The 19,059-nt window shown below is 57.8% G+C and overlaps 3 protein-coding genes across 3 annotated transcripts; 2 read left to right on the forward strand and 1 right to left on the reverse strand.

The window, feature by feature from the left end:
• Positions 1 to 1,641, reverse strand: TMEM278 (transmembrane protein 278; the record flags this gene model as incomplete). The annotated part of the gene is made up of 2 exons (XM_080802178.1): positions 1 to 261; positions 1,366 to 1,641. 2 exons carry the CDS (start codon positions 1,639 to 1,641, stop codon positions 1 to 3), a joined length of 537 nt encoding a protein of 178 aa, XP_080658304.1.
• Positions 1,642 to 2,838: 1,197 nt separating this feature from the next.
• Positions 2,839 to 7,386, forward strand: ANKRD65 (ankyrin repeat domain 65; the record flags this gene model as incomplete). The annotated part of the gene is given in 6 exon segments (XM_080801757.1): positions 2,839 to 2,926; positions 5,143 to 5,188; positions 5,515 to 5,817; positions 5,910 to 6,441; positions 6,866 to 7,238; positions 7,241 to 7,386. Coding segments are annotated over 6 exon segments (1,488 nt in total).
• Positions 7,387 to 13,322: 5,936 nt separating this feature from the next.
• On the forward strand, positions 13,323 to 17,629 carry MRPL20 (mitochondrial ribosomal protein L20). The gene is made up of 4 exons (XM_080800595.1): positions 13,323 to 13,921; positions 14,040 to 14,150; positions 15,948 to 16,025; positions 17,225 to 17,629. The coding sequence occupies exons 1-4, from the start codon at positions 13,835 to 13,837 to the stop codon at positions 17,396 to 17,398; spliced, it is 450 nt and encodes a 149-aa protein (XP_080656721.1). The 5' UTR covers positions 13,323 to 13,834; the 3' UTR covers positions 17,399 to 17,629.
• The last annotated feature ends 1,430 nt before the right edge of the window (positions 17,630 to 19,059 follow it).

A 19,059-nucleotide genomic window follows, 5' to 3' on the forward strand; every position in this document is an offset into this window, starting at 1 on the left:
TCACACCCAGGCGCAGAGCGGCTCGTCGCCGTCGGGGTGGCGTCCCACTCGCCCACGGTCGCGGCACCCAGCGCGGCGGCGGGCTCCAGGGCTCCAGGCTGCGGGCGGCAGCAGCGCGCGGAGGCGCCGGGCCAGGCGGGCGCGGGCGGCCGAGGCAAGCACGAGCAGCGGAGGCAGCGAGAGGAAGCCGAGGACGATGAGCGCCGCGGAGCCCCTGTCCGAGAGGAGCGCGCGGCACGCGGGGCGGGGGGCCGGGTGAACCTGCGGGCGAGGCGAGCGGTCGGCGGGGCGGGGACCGGCGGGGCAGCAGGTGGCCCCGCAGAGGCCTGGGGGCGGGGCCCGGAGGAGGGACGGGGCGGGGCCCGGAGGAGGGACGGGGCGGGGCCCGGAGGAGGGGCGGGGCGGGGCCCGGAGGAGGGGCGGGGCGGGGCGGGCGGCCCGGGGGCGGGGCCGAGGCGGGGCCTGCCGAGGGACGGGGGGCGGGAGCAGGCGGACCAGGCGGGGCGCGGGGTCTGTGCGGACCCGAGGGCTGGGGCCTGGGCGCGGGTCTGAGGCCTGGCGGAGTGGGGTGGCTGGGGCCGCCTGGGGCCAGACATTTCTGAGTCATGAACGGGAGATTCGGGGCCCAAGCGGCAAATGCCCCGAGTGGGAGTCCCTTGAGGGGAGGCTCAGAAACTTGTTCCCCGGTTGTCTCATCGCGGCTTTCCTCTAGTCCCTGCTCTCTCGGGGCCCTTCCCCACGTGGGCATCGGACCTCGAGCTCCTCCCGGTGCCTCTCCCCAGAAGGCGCCACCGTTTCTCCCGCGGCCCCGCCTTCATCCCCCCGTCCCGCCCCCCCGCCCTATGCCTACGGAAGCGGGACCCGGGGCATGGCTACCTACATGCATGCCCCTTCCTTAGACCAAGCCATAGCCCATTCCACACGGGGAAATCCAGCCCAGGGCAGGAGGGGTCTCCTAGTAGCTGTGGGGACGGGTAGGGGCGGTGCCCTGGAGAGCTTTGGCCATATCTTCACCTTCTCTTTCTGGAACCCCCCTCCTCTTCCCACCATGCCCAGCTGTCCAGGCCCTGGTGGCCCTTGGTACAAGGCTAGGGGCCTCCCAAAGGGAGGGAGCTGTCCGCTCCAGTGACAAACAAAAGCCCTTTTTCTGTGGCTGCCGCCGGGGCGGGGGGCGGGGGGGGGGGTGCCTGGCAGAAGAAGGGGCTTTCCAGGGAGGGGCACATGTGTCTCTGGGACAAGGGGGCCATGCTGAAAGGGCGAGATTCACCTACAGCCCAGAGCCCTGCAGTTCTGCAGGACACCCCCCCCCCCAAGTCCCAAGGGCCCCAGCCGGCCCCCACCCTGCCCATGGAGGGCTTAGCTCACCCTCGAGTGGCACAGGAATCCCAGGTACACGATGGCAGCCGCGGGCAGCAGCACGAGCAGGAACACTGTCGAGGGCAGCAGGAGCTGCAGCAGGAGCCCCGCCAGGGCCTGGCCGGGCAGCAACAGGGTCCCCAAGCCCTGGACAGCCAGGCCTACCCATCCTGGGGACATCAGGGCTGAGGCCTGGCCGTCAGGAAGTCTTCCCGGCAGCATGGGTGCGGTGTCAGAAGTGCCCCCTCCCTCATCCTCCTCCGTCTCCTTCTCCTGTTCACTCATTCTTTCTCAGGCAACAGGCCTGGTGGGTTCCCAGCAGTAGTCAGACGGCAGGACCTGGGTCCCCAGGTCAGACTCCCACCCAGAGCCCAGCAACCATGGTGGACCCAGACGGAGGACAGTGCCCTGGCCCAGGTAGGCCCAGCTCTGACCATCAGTCTCCAGGGCCACACCGCTGCCTCAGTTTCCCTGCTGCCAGTCTGGGCCTCTCTCTGCCAGGCAGCTGCAGCTCCAGCCCTGGCTAGTGTCCCCAGCCAGCTCCTGTGTGTTCTGGTCAGGGCTTGCACAGCTGTCCTAGCCCTGGGGCCCTCCTCCCTCCTGGGCCCGCCCTCTCCCTGCTTCCAGCTCCCCCACACAACGACTTCATTTCATAGGTCGTGACTCTGACAACGGCCCCATCAGCGGCTGCTGTGTTGAGGTGGCCACACACCATACTTCCCAGCCTTCGTCCCTGCTGGTGCTCTTATCCCAAGCCCGGCCTCCCTCAGCCTCAGTAAAACAGGAGCAACACTGGGTGCCTAGACTGTGGGGCTGCTGAGAGGCCACGTGAGCAATGCGTGTGAACCGCTTAGTGGAGGACCCAGCATACAGTAGATGCTCAATAACGGAGGCTAAAATACAAGCATCCTTTGTGTTGGAGTCTCATCCGTCCTGAAGACAGAGAGAGCGTGCATTCCATTATTTCAACAGGTGAGAAAGCCTTCCCTGACCTTCCGTAAACCCCAACTTATTTCCCCAAATATCACTGAAATGCTCTTAACTTCCAACAGACATTAGGTTTTTCTTGCATAGCATGTAGCAATTTATTTTTTTTTTATTTTTTATTTTTTTGTTTAAGATTTTATTTGACAAGAAGGCAACAGAAACAGAGTTGGTAGGGGGGAGCAACAGGCTTGCCTGCTGGGCAGGAAAACCAGCTGTTTACCAAGAGCCCGGGATCATGACCTGAAGGTAGAAGCAGACACCAAGGACTGAGCCACCCAGGCGGCCCAGAGGCCTTTACACCAGGGGAAGCAGCACGTGTTGTATCTTATCAGAGAGATAGTATAGGACTAACCGAGAAGTCTGCAAAAATTTCAGCCAACTGGAAAGGCACACCTTTGAAATGGAGGCGAAGTCAGAGAGGTCGGTCCTAGACTTCACTAAAAGCTGCTAAGCACCAGATTACGGGAAAAAACTCCCAAGTTGCAAAAATGCCCCATGAAGCTGGAGAAGTGGGCAGGACTGACGGACGTGGGCTGTGGGGACAGCTGGGCTGGAGGCCACGGCTCAGACCCTGGACCTGGAGGTAGGAGGCTGGAGAAAGCATGGATGCCACGTTGAGTGCATTCACCAAAAGCCCTTGCTTCCCAGTCGGCCCCAAGAAAGCAGCTGCTTTCCCCAGACAAGGTAGCACGCGGCATTTTATTTTATTATTATTTTTTAAATTTTATCTATTCATTTATTTGACACAGAGAGAGATTACAAGTAGGCAGAGAGGCAGGCAGGGCGAGAGGAGGAAGCAGGCTCCCTGCTGAGCAGAGAGCCTGATGCGGGGCTCGATCCCAGGACCCTGGGATCATGACCCGAGCTGAACGCAGAGGCTTTAACCCACTGAGCCACCCAGGCGCCCCAGCACGCGGCATTTTAAACAGCACTCACCTAACTAGCTGACACTGGGAGCAGCTTGCCTGCGAGCTGAACGAACAAGCTGGAGGGCATCAGATAACGGCTCCCTCTCACGCCTTCCCCACCATGGGCTCTGTTGCTACCCAGCTTTTCCTCTGACGCTTTCCAGCACGTGAACTCCCTGCAGACACATATGGATGGCGGACGGCAGTGGTCGTGCACGGCGGAGCTAAGGCAGGCCCTGCTGAGGAGGAGAGCGGAGGCTCCCTGCAGCCCGCGCCAAGCCTTGTTGCCCGACACACACACACACACACACACACACACACACACACACGCATGCGTGCAACTGAATTATTTTCCCAGGTACACACGTATCCAGATCTTATACTAGCTGTTTATTTATTCAGATACAAATCATTTAGGGTAGGAAACGGTGCAAATGATGGCGTTCAGACGCAGAGTTTGGGTGGAGAGGGCACCTGTCTGCTTCTCATAAGCTCCCGCCTCTGCTCACGCCCCTCTCGCATTTGCTCACTCACAGAGCAAACGCTCGCCGAGCTCCCTCAGTGCGCCCTGTGGACCCAATGGTAAAGGAGGCCAACGTGGGCCTCTGCTTTGTAGGGAACAGCTCTGTGTGGGGGCCCCGGCCGGCCTGCGTGAATCCATACCTGAGTGAACAGCAGGGCTCTGGGCTGTGGCAGAAGGTGGGAGGACCAGCCGTGCAGCTGGCTCCCACAGATGTCTGCCTTCAGGAAGGGCAGGTTCTAGGCTTCCCTGGCTCTTAGAGGGGTGTGAGATTTTCCACCAGGCCTCCCAGGGGTCAGCGAAACATGGACGTAGCTTTTTGGCAAGGGCCCCCCGTCCCCCTCACCCCCTGCCATTTGTCAAGGGAAGCAGGGAACAGACAGCTTTGATCTCTTGATTTTGCTGGCTGCTTAGGTGGTAAACTATGACCTGAGCCGAAGACAGGCGCCCAGCTGACGTAGCCACCCAGGCACCCCGGGGAGGTGACATTTGAACAGAGTGACTGAGGCTCACGGGATAGAGTCCATGTGGCTTGGGGGGTGAGATGGGACCACTCAGCCCCTTGCCAGAGATCCACCCTTTGGATCTGGCACCTGGAAAGGCTGCTCTCAGGGTGGGGGGGAGGGGAAAGGTCAGTGGTCTGCTGCCCCTCTAGAGCAGGAGCTGGGGCCTGGGGTGTGACAAGGCAGGGCCTTGAGGACACCTGATTCCTGGGAGTGTGTGCAGCGACTGGGGACTCAGCGGGCTGGGAAAGACACGACCCCCCGCTCCAAGCCATGTTGCCTCCCAGTGGACGGTCACAAGAGGCCGCTGGGCTATACTGCCCTCTCCTGTCCGGGGTCTGGACAGGTGGCCTTACCCAGGGACTGGGGATGATAAGGTACTCTCGGAGTCAGGGCCCCCGAATCAAGGCGACCAATCCTGGAGGCCTTACTCAGGCCCTCTCCTGAAGCACCACTTCCCATCCTCCGGACTTGACTCTCCTAAAAATCCTTTGTCTGACTCTCTCCTTCTAGTGTCCAGGCAGGGCTCTGCCCCTTTCACAGCCTCTGCTGAGTTGCCTCAACCTACCCTCAAGGGGCTTCCTACTCCCCACGGTGTCATCCAGGCTGCCTGGCGTCTGTGGTCAGTCTTCTATCCTGGCGTGGCCTCTGTGGGGGGAGGGGTCCCACTTACCTCCCCAGCCTGGAATCAGGAGAAAAGCCAAGCTCTAGCCGCAGAGGTGGTCCTAGCCAGCAGAGACGAGAGTGGGGGGAGGAGCAGGGCCTGAGGGAGGGACCCAAGGGAGGCACGTGGGTGCCTCTCTGGGGCAAGTCAGGGCACAGCAAGGGCTGTGGGCCTGTTTCGGCCTGCCTGGCCTTTGTCTCCCAGGAGGGGGGCCGAACCAAGAGCCCTGGCAGTTGGCAGGGGAGGAAAGGTGCTGGGGCAGGGGCTGCTGCCAGCCCACAGGGTGTGTCTCCTGAAGCGGTAAACAGTGCAGAGGAGCGACCTGTAGCCGGGCCCAGGAGACCAGTGTACCCCCACCTACAGCGGCAGCCCGAGCCTCCCAGCTTCTGGAAGCGGGCAGCCCACCTCCACACTTTCAGAAGGAGTGTCACGAGAGGGCTACCGGGCCGTGGCTTGCCTGGGAACCGCGTGGAGAGGACCCCAACTGGAGGACGGAGCCCAGGGTGGACCCCCTCTAGGGGAAACGGGGAGTTAAGCCCTTCAGAAGGCTAAGTGGTAGTCTGGTCCCCTGGGGAGACGATGGGGGGCGGGGAGGTCGTATCGGGCTGGGGATGGCGGGTGGCCTCCAGAAACCATGAGGGATTCCTGCTCTTCACAGATGGACTTCGGGAGCTCCCAGCCAGGGCAGCAAGACGTGAGGGAGGCAGGGGCCGCGCAGGAACTTCGGTGGGTGGAGCTGGGCTGCGAGGAGGCCCCGGGAGCTGGCACAGAAGGTCCCAGGGCCCCGCAAGCCAGGGGACGCCTGCTGCAGGCCGTGTGGTGGGGTCATCTGGGCCTGGCAACAAAGCTACTGCGTCAAGGGGCCAGTGTGGAGGAGAGGTGAGCCCCGGGGCGGGCTTGGCAGGGGTCCCTTCTCTGGGCAGGGCGGCGAGGGCCCTTCCCCCGTGCACGCCCCCCTTGGCTGCCCACAGGGACCACAGGGGCCGGACCCCGCTCCATCTGGCGGTGCTGCGCGGCCACGTGCCCCTGGTGCGTCTCCTGCTGCGGCGCGGGGCGGCGGTGGCAGCTGCCGACCGAGCGGGGCGCACACCTCTCCACGAGGCCGCCTGGCACGGGCACTCGCGGGTGGCCGAGCTCCTTCTGCGGCGCGGGGCCCCCGCGGCGGCGCGCTCGGGGGCCGGCCTCACGCCGCTGCACTGGGCCGCGGCGCTGGGCCGCACGCTGCTGGCGGGGCGCCTGCTGGACGCGTCGGGACCGGGCCCCGCGGCGGCGGACGCGCGCGGCTGGACGGCGGCGCACTGGGCGGCGGCGGGCGGCCGGCTGCCGGTGCTGGAGCTGCTGGCGGCGGAGGGCGCGGGCCTGGAAGGGGCCCTGACCGTGGCGGCCGCGGCCGGGCGCACGGCTGCGCTCCGCCTCCTCCTGGCGCGCGGGGCGCGGGTGGACGCCCGGGACGGCGTGGGGACCGCGGCGCTCGGCGTAGCGGCGAGCCTGGGCCGCAGGCAGGTACCGCTGCGGGGAGGGCGCGGGCGGGCGGGCTCCTCCGCCGGGTGGAGCGGGACGGGCGGGCGGGCGGCTGTCGGGGGTCCGAGGGCGGCCTCGCCGTTTGGAACCTCTCCTGGGAGGCCGGTGAGGATGCCTGGCCCGGCATTCGGACTTCCTCCTGGTGACCGGCAGCAACAAATACGGAGCGAGCACCAGGGCTGTCCTGGAGTCCAGCAGGCCCCCAGGCAGCCGGAAGGGAGGCCGCGGGCTGCTTAGTCTTGGACTTTGTAGGAGGGTGGAGGAGGAGCCCTCCGGGACCGCCGCGGTGCTGGCCCATCGTCACGCAACGGGGAAGCAGCATTGAGAAAGCGGCTGTTGGGTGGGGGAGGCCAGATGAGATGTGGGTCAGGGCCAGCATCTGCCCCCTCCTTCCCTCCTCTTCTAGGACATGGAGGTGCTGCTTGACCACGGGGCAGACCCCAGCCTCAAGGACAGGCACAGTCGCTCTGCACTCCACAGGGCTGCTGCCGGGGGACACCTGCCCGCTGTCCAGCTGCTAGCAGCCTGGGGAGCAGAGGTGGATGCTCGCGACTCGCTGGGCCTCACACCCCTACACCACGCTGCTCGGGGAGGCCACGCAGAGGTCGCCAGCCACCTCCTAGACAGGGGAGCGCAGGTCAATGCTGCTGGATGGCTCCACAAGACCCCCCTTCACCTTGCCACGGAGCATGGCCACGGCCCCACTGCAGAGCTTCTGCTGAGCCGAGGGGCTAGCCCCACCCTGAGGACGCGATGGGGCGAAGTGGTCCAGGACCTGCTGTCCCAGGGGGCCTGCCCCCAGCACTGCCCACCCTTTGCAGAGAGCAGGAGTGGGAGGGGCACAGAGCCCCAGAGGCCCGGAGCTGGACAGAAGTCTTCTGGCTCCCCCAGTCTTCGGAGTGTGCCAGTTCCTCTCTTCTGGACTGAGGCTGCCTGCCTGCCTGCGGGGAGGACAGCAGAGAGGTTCCCAGAAGAGAAGGGGGGCAGTGACTCGAGCTCCAGTAACGGACCTGGGACTGCTCCGAAGCCCTCTGGGATCACGTCTCCCCTGCAGCTGCAGCCTCCTCCGCACCCTGCTTTAGCAGAGACGGAGTCATGGCAACAGGTTTGACTGAAACCTGACAGTCTCCTGTGTCCACCATGGGGTTGTCACCCTCAGCTGCTCTCGCTATGACATGGGGACGCTCTTCCTGTGTTTCGTTCCTTATATCTGGTATTTGCCCGTTGGCACCCATTTTTTTAAAAGATTTTATTTACTTGAGTGAGAGTGAGAGAGAGAGAGAGAGAGAGAGAGAGTGTGTGTGTGTGAGACAGAGACAGAGACAGGGCGAGCGAGCATGAGAGGGGAGAGGGTTAGAGGGAGAAGCAGACTCCCTGCCAAGCAGGGAGCCCGATGCGGGACCCCATTCCAGGACTCTGGGATCATGACTGCCGAAGGCAGTTGCTCAACCCACCGAGCCCCCCAGGTGCCCTGTTGGCATCTCTTTATCACAGGGCTGAACTAATGGCCACAGTTGTTCACATCACCCCTGTGATCCAGGGCCCGCTCTCAGAACTGCTGTCTTCCCTCTCACAAACCCAGGTGATACTCCCCCATCCTAGATTATCTAAGGTCAGGTACCAGACAAAAGGGACAGGCACTATGCACCAAGGACCACTGGGACTCTCAGCCAAGCCGAGACAAACTGTTTCCCTTGCCCTGCCTTGTCTTCCCTGTGGGACCCCAACAGAGGCTCTGGCCCAAGCTTTTTGCTCCTTCTTGCTTCTGGCTCCAGAGGACACTGGTGCCTCTCTGCATGGCGCATCCTCTCCCCGCAGGAAACGCAGGTACTAAAGAAAGTTCTTCAATGATGTCAGCCTCTCCCTGTCATTACTCAGCCATCTCTGTAAGTTAAAACTCCTGTGGCACAACTGAAACAGATGAACGGTTGTCTCTGATGACCCACCTATGGATCCTCATAGAAAATCATCACCATATTCCACTTAAAACTATAGTTTTTTTTGAGAGAACAGCTTTATGGGATGGATTTCATGTTTCAAAACTGCGAGTTCTGCCAAATTTTTTAAAAAAGATTTTATTTATTTATTCACGAGAGACAGAGAGAGGCAGAGGGAGAAGCAGGCTCCCCACTGAGCAGGGAGCCAGACGAGTTGTGCCAAATTAAGCACCTTGGCCCACAGGCCATGGAAGTGCTTGGATCCACCCCCAGGGTAACAGGGAGCCTTGAAGGAGTTTGTGTGAATGTGACATGGTCTGATCTGCTTAGAACTGGCCAAATACACAGCGGATTGCTCTTGAGGAAAGGAGGTACAGGGAAGCCAGTGAGATGGTGGCCCCTCAGCAGCAGGGGCTGGGTGCCCCTGCGGACAGAATCAGGCTGATTCTGTGGGCAGAGTCCCTTGGGCTTGTTGACGGGCTGGACATGGGAGGCCAGGTATGAGGGGATAACAGTGACTCCTAGTGAGACCTAGGCCTGAGTCGGGGGTGTCGGTGATAGACCTCTTACTCCACGGGGAGAGCAGACCCATAGGGGACGACAAGAAGGAAAAGGTGAGGGCTGGAATGACATCTTTGGGATCCTCACTGAGAATGGTCTCCAGAGGTGCAGGATGGCCCTACACCTGGCTGGCCAGCACAGCCCGCGGGCCCTACCTTCAGGGCACACCCAGCACCCAAGTGCCTCTCACCTCCTCCACTGGGTCTGCTATGGCTCACACCACCATCCGCTTCACGTGGAACATAATGTTGCCACAGCCCAGCCAGCTCCCAGCCCAACTGGTCTCCCCGCCTGAGCCCTGGCCTCCCCACAGTCCTCCCTAAACAGCAGCTAGCAGCTCATTTAAAAAATTGGTGGTGCTCCTCTCCCGCTCCAAATGTCCCCACTGACTCCTCCTTTCATGAAAGCAAAAACCAAATGTGGGATATTGTATTGCTCATATGCCCCAGTGACCTCACCCAGCTCACATGCTCCTTCTACCATGGGATCTCCATGTGCCTCCTGTGAAAATTAGTAACAGAAAGCCTCACTAAAATGTAGCTGGGAGGCTCAGCGCAGAGGGCGCCCTCCGGCCCCACCACTCATCACCTGCTGACCCAACAAGAAGAGGGACTCTGCAAGTGGGTGTTACTTCCACTACCCCCAGCAGGAGGAAGAGAGGCTTTCCTCGCCTGCCCAGCAACAGCCCAGCCAATGAGGGGACTGTCACAACCTAGACAATGAGAGACTGTCCAATGGGAGACAGCCATAATTTAGCCAGGGACAGACTTTCACAGCCCAGTCAAAGAGAGGGGCACCTGGGTGGTTCAGCCAGTGAAGCCTCTGCCTTGGGCTCTGGTCATGATGCCAGGGTCCTGGGATGGAGCTCCACATCCGGGTCCCTGCTCAGTGGGAAGCCTACTTGTCCCCCTAACCGCCCCCACCCCTGCTGTGACCTCTCTCTCAAATAAATGAAAAATCTTTAATAGAAAAGACAGCGACAATTTAGCCAATAAGAAGCCACTGTATTTCAAAGTCTGTTTACTCCAGTGGACTTTTTGTTTGCAACAGCCCCTCCCAACCCCTTGTTTTCCTTTATAAAAACCCTCCCTTGGTTGTTCTCCTGGTATTGGAGAAGCTGGCTTGTCCTAGATTGTAATTCTCTTATTTTTAAAAAATTTTTAAAAGATTTTATTTATTTGACAGAGAGAGAGAGAGAGACACAGAAGCAGGCTCCCTGCTGAGCAGAGAGGCCGATGCAGGGCTCGATCCCAGGACCCTGAGATCATGACCCAAACTGAAGGCAGAGGCTTCAGCGCTGAGCTGCCGGGGCGCCCGTGGCAGTTTTATTTGTAATGTTAACACTCCCACCTAGAACTGGAGTCCGTGTCTCTGCCCCTCGACACTGAGTGAACTTTTGTGACTATCTGGGCTGCTGAAATGATGCTGTGTGGCTCTCCAGGGTGAGCCAAGGCGGCATAAGGCACCCCTATCACCTTCCCCTTCAGCCACCGTGTAGGGAATGACGGCCCTGAAGCCACCACGCAGCGAGGAAGCCTGAATGCAGCATGTACCCACCCGTCTCTGAGGTTCAGCGGCCCACGGGACTCTCATCTGCCTCACTCCCACCACACTGGCCGTTTTCCTGCTCCTGACCACACCAGGTGTGCTCCCGCCTCTAGTCCTTTGCACTGGCCGACCGCTGCCTGCTGCTCTACCCCCACAGACACCAGCCTGTGCCTTGGTCACTTCCTTCACTCACTGCCACCCTCAGTGCATGCCCTAACACTATTTAAAATTGTGCCCCCCAAAAGAGAAAGCTTTTCTTCAGGTAGAATGCCAGGAAGTATGGGAAGAATGATGGGGTTAGAAAATCAATGAATGAATGCAGATTTGCCAAGAAATGCGATATGTATGTTGTCTCAAAGTGTGGTGGCCCTGGAGGGGTGCTGCTTACCCGTTCCAGACTGCGCTCATCATTGGGGTTCACGTCCACCACAGCACCTCTCAGTGGACTGTATATTTCTCCTGGTGGCCCCTGACACAGGCTGAGCATGCAAAGTTACTGGGGTCTCCCATTTCCGCCCAACACAAGGAATCCCTAATAGCAATGTTTGGTCACAACTACTGTGTGAGTTGACATGTTGTCTGACCTGCATCCTATCCGAGGCCCTCCCTGTCTGATCTGGATTCCTCTCTCTTTTTTTTTTTAAAGATTTTATTTATTTATTTGACAGAAAGAGATCACAAGTAGACAGAGAGGCAGGCAGAGAGAGAGAGAGGGAAGCAGGCTCCCTGCTGAGCAGAGGGCCCGATGCGGGACTCAATCCCAGGACCCCAAGATCATGACCCAAGCCGAAGGCAGCAGCTTAACCCACTGAGCCACCCAGGCGCCCTCTCTTTTTTTTTAAGATTTTATTTATTTGACACTGAGAGCATCTAGACCACAAGCAGGGGGAGGGGCAGAGGAAGAGGGAGAAGCAATCTCCCTGCTGGCTCCACTCCTGGACCCAGAGATCACCACCCGAGCCGAAGGCAGATGCTCAGCAGACTGAGCCACCTGGTGCCCCTCTCAACCAGATACCTCTGCACTCCTACCTGCATCTCAGGGTCTGCTTACAGGAAACCCTTAATGAGTTACAAAGTATTTCTCTACAAGATACTTATAACTTGCAAGCATAAAAAAGGTGGAGAAGCCTGGTAAACAAAACCTTGAACCAAGTGGTCAAAGCTGACCGCACCCAAGTTGGGACAGGCTGCCATCCGGACGGATACTATGCACCAACAAAGACACAGTATAATTTCTGTGGTATTCTGCCAAAAACGTATAATCAAACTCTAATGAGGAAACATCAGATTCAAATTCAGACATCCTACAAAATTACTAACCTGTACTCTTCAAAAATGCTAGGATCAAGGAAAAAAAACGAGGACTGGGGCGCCTGGGTGGCTCAGTGGGTTAAGCCTCTGCCTCCGGCTCATGTCATGATCTCAGGGTCCTGGGATCGAGTCCTGCATTGGACTCTCTGCTCAGCGGGGAGCCTGCTAACACTTCCCCCCCCCCCCCCGCTCTCTGCCTGCCTCTCTGACTACTTGTGATTTCTCTCTGTGTGTGTCAAATAAAATCTTTTTAAAAAATGAGGATTAAACTAAAAATTAGAACTAAATGCAGTACATGATCCTAGACAGGGAAAAGACCAATAAAGGATATTCAACAGGGCGCCTAGCTGGCTCAAACAGTTGAGTGTGTGACTCTCTTATTTATATTTTAAGATTTTTATTTATTTTAGAGAGTGAGTGAGAGCAAGCATGATGGTGGCGGGAGCAGCAGAAGGAAGGGTTAAGCAGACTCCCTGCTGAGCAGGGAGCCCAACAGAGGGCTGGATCCCAGGACCCGGAGTTCATGATCTGAGTTGATGGCAGATGCTTAATGGACTGAACCCCCCAAGCACCCCTATTTATTTTAGAGAGAGAGCCCATGAGTGGAGAGGCAGAGAAACAGGGAGAGGGAGTCCTCAAGCAGATTGCACACTGAGTACGGAGCCCCCATGTGGGGATCTCACAACCCCAAGATCGCGACCTGAACCCAAATCAAGAGTTGGATGCTCAACTGACTGTTCCCTCAAGGTGCCCCGAGTGAGTGACCTGTGTGTGGAGACCATTTAAATTTAAATTTAAAACAAACAAACAAACAAACAAACAAAAAAACCTCAAACATTTAACAAAGCTGGAATATGGACTGTAGGTTAGATAACAGCATTAATGTTGAGTTTCCCAACTTTGATCGTTTTACTGCGGTTTGCATGAGAATGTCCTTGTTCCTGGGATACAGACAGTGAAGTATTTAGGGATCTGCAAATTCCTCGCAGACAGTCCAGAAAACAAAACACCCAAAACCTTAGTACTGAGTTTACGAACATTTACAGAAAGAATAATTTAGAAATGTAAAGACGCCTGGGTGGCTCAGTCGGTGAAGCATCTGTCCTCGGCTCACGTCATGATCTCAGGGTCCTGGGATCGAGCCCCGCGCTCGGCTCCCTGCTCAGCAGAGAGCCTGCCCCTCCCTCTGCCTGCAGCTCCCCCAGCCTGTGCCCTCCCTGTCAAATAAAGAAATATAATCTTTAAAAAATAACGTTTAAAAAACGTAGACCGTTGGTGCTTTTGGGTAAAGTGCATTGCGGAGTTCCATGAAGTAGTCTCGCAACTTTTCTGTCATTTAAAAGGTTACAAAGAAATTGCCTCCTCCCATCCTGCCCCCGACTTCGTTACTTTTCACTTTAACGGTAATACAGCGGTCAGGTGGTAAAACACAAACTTCACCACCCGACGGACTCCGCTCAGGGGAAGCGCTGCGGCGGCGAGCGCGCGTCCCGACCGCTCTCAAGCGCGCAGCGCGAGGGTGTCCGGCAGCTTCACTCGCTCAGGCAGCCTCAGCCGCAGAACCTTCCCGCCCCGCCGGGACCCCGCGCCCACTGGCGGCCGCGCCCCCTCCCCGCGCCCCGCGCCCCCGCACCCCCCGTCAGTGGACCCCGCCTCTCGCCCGCTTCCGTCGGCGGACCCGCCCGCTCTGCGCGTCCCGGACGAGCAGGACCGTCAGCGTCCCGCTTCCCCGCCGTACCCACAGCTCCGGACCGGCTGCTCTCTCCAGACTGCGAGCCCCGCCCCCGCAGGAGCAGCCAGCCGCCGCCGGCGCGGGGGGAGGGCGCTCCGCCGCAGCCCGCCGAGCCCCGCAGCCTCGGACCCGCAGCGCAAGGAGCCCCGCCCCAGAACGCCCTTCGCTCCGGAAGTCCCCGCCGGGCCTCTGACCCGGATGCACTCGGGCTCCGCCGCCGCTTCCGCTGGAGGCGGCGCGGCGCGGCGCATGCGCGACTGGGCGGAGCCGCCGGCCCGCGGGCACCATGGCGTTCCTCACCGCGCAGCTCTGGCTGCGGAGCCGGCTCACTGACCGCTACTGGCGGGTACAGGAGGTGCTGCGACATGCGCGGGTGAGTCGGCCGCGCACGCCCCGCGTCCCCCCGCGTCTTCCCCCGGCCCGGAGCCCGCAGACGGGGCGCGGACCCTGCGGGTCGCGCTGACCACCCTCCTCTCCCGTTCTTGACGCAGCACTTCCGCGGAAGGAAGAACCGGTGCTACCGGCTGGCGGTGCGGGCGGTGACCAGAGCGTTTGTGAAATGCACAAAAGCGCGAAGGCTGAAGAAGAGGAACCTGAGGACAGTAAGCGCCGACGGCCGCTCGACCCCACCCCTTCCCCCGGGTCCCGACCCGCTCCGGCCCCATCTCAGGGGATGGCTTCTCGGTCTGGTACCGCCCTCGGTTCCCTCAGTCCTCCCTCTCTCTCACTTCACGGCCGAAACCGCCGCCAGTTCTGCCTGCTCCGCGGACGGAGTCTCGGCTGGCCAGGGTCTCTCCTGGGCCGGTGACAGCTCCTCGCCAGCCCCCCTGCTTGCACCGCCCTGCTCCCCGCTGAAGGCCCTGGGGTGGCTTCCCGTGCACACCCGTAACGAAGGCGACCCCAGCCGGACTCGGCTGCCGAGACCTCGGCTGTAACCTCTGGCCTCCGTCAGTGACCCTTTGTAAACATTGGCTGAACCAACAAGGAAGCGGGGATAATTCGATCCCCCTCTTTTAAAAGATATTTTATGTATTTACTTGACAGAGAGAGTACGGTAGGGGGGAGCAGCAGGGAGAGGGAGAGGGGCAAGCAGGCTCTCCGCTGAGCAGGGAGCTCGGTGTGGGGCTCGATCCCAGGACCCTGGGGTCACGACCTGAGTGGAAGGCAGGTGCTTAACCCACTGAGCCACCCAGGCCCCGTAGTTTTGACCCTTGAGTCAGAAAGGCCTCAGTACCTGTCCACCAGGGTCACAGCATGAGAAACTATCCCTGTGCACAGTGGTCTCGTGTGCAGGAGTGACCTCTGCATCCCAGCTCTGTTCTTCAGGCCTTCCATTCACTCGGAATATTAGTGTGGTGCAGCTTCCTGCCACGCTCCGGGTCTGGTCAGTCCACGAGTGCTTGGGACGACCTGTGAGCAGTGTCCAGCAGCACACATGCGTTTGCTGCTTTTGGGAGCAGAGGACCTCAGGGTGGGCTGGGGTCCCGGTACAGCTGCGGCCTCATGTGAGAACGCATTAGCAATGCTGATTCTCAGGCTCCACTACTGAGTCAGAAACTCGGTGGGGAGCGGGGGTGGCTAGAAATCTGTTTTAACAAACTTCTACCTAATTCTCATGCGTGTTCAAAGTTTAGAACCATGGAAGGGAGAAAATGGAGTTGAGCACTGTCTTAAATTGAGAAAATAATGGCTTAATGATCCAACCCCTTATTTTTATTTTTTAAAATAATCTCTGCAGTGTGAGGTTTGAACGCACAAGCTCCAGATTTGCATGCTTTACCAGCTGAGCCAATCAGGCGCCCCATAATGCACCCCCTTGTTTAACAGACCAGATCTATGCAGAAGCTTCTGTGTCACTCTGACTTACCCTCTCAGATTATTCTTGATTTCCGTGCAGTTTTCAGACTGGTTGCTGTGTCTGGAACTTACCCTCCTACTCCTTGCCAGGAAGGTTCTCATGATGCCTCCCCTCCCGTCCCCTCCAGTCCTGCTCTTCCCTCAAGACCGTGTTTACCTCCATCTGCGAAGCTTCCACCTCAAGTTTTTCATCCCCACCTGGTTGCACTGATCTCAGTGGCTGTTGTAATTCATCCACATGGATCCTTTCTGCACTGAACTGTCTGTCACAGTCTTTTGCCCACTTTTGTATTCTCAGGGTCTAAGAAATGCTTTAAGGCATGTGATTTTCCTGCTTATTTAGAAGGCAGCGGGCATTTGAATGAAGGGCATCAACCTTTGCTAACTGTACTGCAGGCTAGTGTGTGTGAAGAAAAGTCATGGACTGTTCTCTTTACTTTTGCGAAAAGAGTTTGACTTTTACTTGACTCAGAACCTTTGCTGGGAGGTGTGGACATAATGCACAACTAGTTCTGAAGCATCTCAATGTTTTCTTATTTCAGCTCTGGATTAATCGAATTACAGCTGCCTCCCAGGAACATGGCCTGAAGTACCCAGCATTCATTGTCAATTTAATTAAGGTACGGTTGAGGATGTGGTCTTGTTGAGACACTGAAATCTACAGAAAGCGATCCAGCTGACACGGTCCAGTACAACAGGCTGTGGAGTGTTGGCTCCTTGGCATGTTCTCAAGGTGGAGCTGTGGCGGGTTCAAGGACCCATCGCAATTGCTTTGCCTTTGCCTTGCTGGTAGCAGAATTGGAAATAGGGCAGTGATACCAGGACATGAGCCCTTGTGTTTCCCCATCAAGAGGAAAGGGGCAGAAAACTTGGCTGGACCTTTAAAGTGTAATTTCAAAGTTTTGCACTGAAAGATTTCTGATGAGGTAGCAGATGAAGTTGAAACTCAGTCAGATAGCAGGGGGACTGTCTTGGACAGGAGAGATTAAGCACGTGTTACAAAATTTTGGTTAATTGTTCAATCTGGTGTTTACGCTAATGCCTCTTGCATTTAAAATTTTTCTTAAAAAGGGGAGTGGGTGTGGTGCTTCTAGCCTGTGCTACATCCTGTCTTCCGTACTTTGCAAGTATCCTCATGCATGACGTCATTGTACCGACGAGCCCGTGGCTCAAAGAGTGGACCTTGCCCCAGGTGGTAGAGCAGGAACCACCCTTGCACAGTTATGGTTCACACACAGGATCATCCTACCTTTTGCTTTTCACGGTCGTCCGATTTTGGAAGTCACAAGTAGTTTTCCTTGATAGATGGTCTGGTGCCGTTCCCTTATGGGAATTGAGAATACCTGCTTTTGTTCCTTACTCCTCTGCCGGCGTCTGACATACTTTTCTGTGTCTCATTTTGTTGTTTCTACAAGGGGGATTGTGATTTCCTCTTTGCAGCTGCCTTAAAGGTCTCCCCAGGCCAGCAGTCCTAGTTCTGTCTGGGTGACTGATGATCAGTCGTTGAAACCCTAACGAGGTTGTTAGGGTCCACCAGGACCAGATGCCGGCACCCTTGCTCATGGGACATCACCTCTTGCGGGATGCCTTCCCCTTGTCCACGTGTACCTTCAGCATCCTCCTTGGATACATTTGCCACAGGCTCTCCACCTCCCCAGAGAGCCCATGTGTCCCGGGAGGGCAGAGACTGCCCTGGAGTGTGTGCTCAGCAGAGGAGGTGGTTCTGGCTGACTCAAACTATAGGACTGACTGCATTCAGCCTTGCTGCTTTTCACTGAGACATTTCTGATGCTGACACAGGCTCTGATTTTCTTCCCAGTGCCAGGTGGAGCTCAACAGGAAAGTACTTGCGGATCTCGCCATCTATGAACCAAAGACTTTTAAATCTTTGGCTGCTTTGGCCAAAACAAGGCGACAAGAAGGATTTGCTGCTGCCCTGGGGGATGGGAAAGAACCTGAAGGCGTATTTTCCAGAGTGGTGCAGTATCACTGAGGGGGCCTCCAACACTGTCTACCCTTTGCAGCCGAGCGTCTTAGAAAGTTTTCTTTTCCCATCACAGTAATTAAAATAGGGGCTAAGAATTGTCTGTCACCGGTGTGTTTTATCACCAATTACTAATTTACATTTTAATAACAGGTGTAAGAGAAAGGCCCCCTTTTCCCTCACTGCGACAGGTCTAGAAGTCTTACAAATTGTACAAATAAAGTTCGTGTGGTATTCAGAGCTTTGAATTGTGTTCTCTGGCATAAGCACACATGCCCTGCGTACCCTGTGGGGGGGGGGAGACTGCCAGGGTGAGGGGTCCGCTGAGCGGGCATGAGCTGGATCTCTGAACTTTGACCTTGGCTCCCCCTTCAGGGCTGTGCTGGTAGCCTGTCCAGAACCCAAGCCTCCCACCCCCACACTGGCCCTGCCTATGCCTGACTTAGTCTTCTACTCTTCTAGCCCTCCCCTGGTTCTCCACGCTACAGCAGGGACCCCGGTGCGCAGCTCTTGGGCCACTCTGAGTGCCAGTTTCAATTTCTCTGTTTTCTGCCTCACTGCTGAGGCCAGTAAGAGCAGCAGACTGGGTGTCTGTGCTGGTTCCAGTCCCACGTTTGTGCTCACAAGCTAGCTGATCATCACATCACCCGGGGGGAGATCTGCACATAAGGGTTTTGGGTCCTTTCTCCAGATATGCTACTTCATTAAGTAGAGTCAAGCCCAGGATTTCCCAACATGCTCATTCACAGCAGCTCTAACTCTGCCTCCCTCACGTCTGTCCGTCTCTGCCTGCTGCCTTGCTGGGGTGTCCATCCCCTGCTCAGGTCCAGGTCCCTTCCACCGGTGAGCTGTTTCTACCCTCAGCTTCTCTCGCATGTATTGAGCTCCCTCCAGCTTGGCTCTGTTCCCCTCGGCCAGCTCTGGTCTCTTGCTTCCTGCTACCACTGGGTCTGTAGTTGCTCCCAGCATGCCCGGGTACTCTCATCAAAGCCATCTGGAACCAAAATCCAACAGATACAGTCAGCTCTTGACCTCTAAAGACCATGGACTTCCTCCCCTCTTCCCTCTCACTGCACTGTCTGCCTCTGCTCTGCGCTTCCACACACACCCTCTGCCCCAGGTAAGTTCTTGAGGCCCATGGTAGCAGTTGGTGTCTCCATTTATCTGGCAATGTACACCTGCCTACCCAAAAGGAGTGCCCACCTTCCCCCTCCCACTCCTAACAGTCCCATGCCAGGTCCCTCACCCTTTGCTAGTAGTCCCCTGAAAGTCATTCTGGGTTCCTTTTGTGGACTCAAGACCCATCACCAGACCCATGGAGAGCCAATGAAATGCTGACCACCTACCACTTGGTGATCTCTTGAATCTGTCCCCTTTTCTTCATCCTCCTGCAGGCCAACATCTTTCCAGGCTCCAATTACTGTACTGGCCCCCTTACAGGCCCCTCTTCCTGGCTCTTGTCACTCCAGTGATGACCACCAGACCATTTGGAAGTCTTGTTCACTCTCCCTGGCTGTACCTAGTTTAGTGCCTGGCTATGGATACAACGTGCCCAGGGCACCCTGTTTACCAGTAAGTGGGTTCTGCCTACACACCAGGGTGGAGGACACAAGACTCCTTTGGCGTGTGGGACTGAGCTCTGTACAATGAACTGCAGTGCAGGAGCTGCC

The sequence above is a fragment of the Martes martes genome (genome assembly GCF_963455335.1).
Source record: "Martes martes genome assembly, chromosome: 4".
NCBI lineage: Eukaryota > Metazoa > Chordata > Mammalia > Carnivora > Mustelidae > Martes > Martes martes.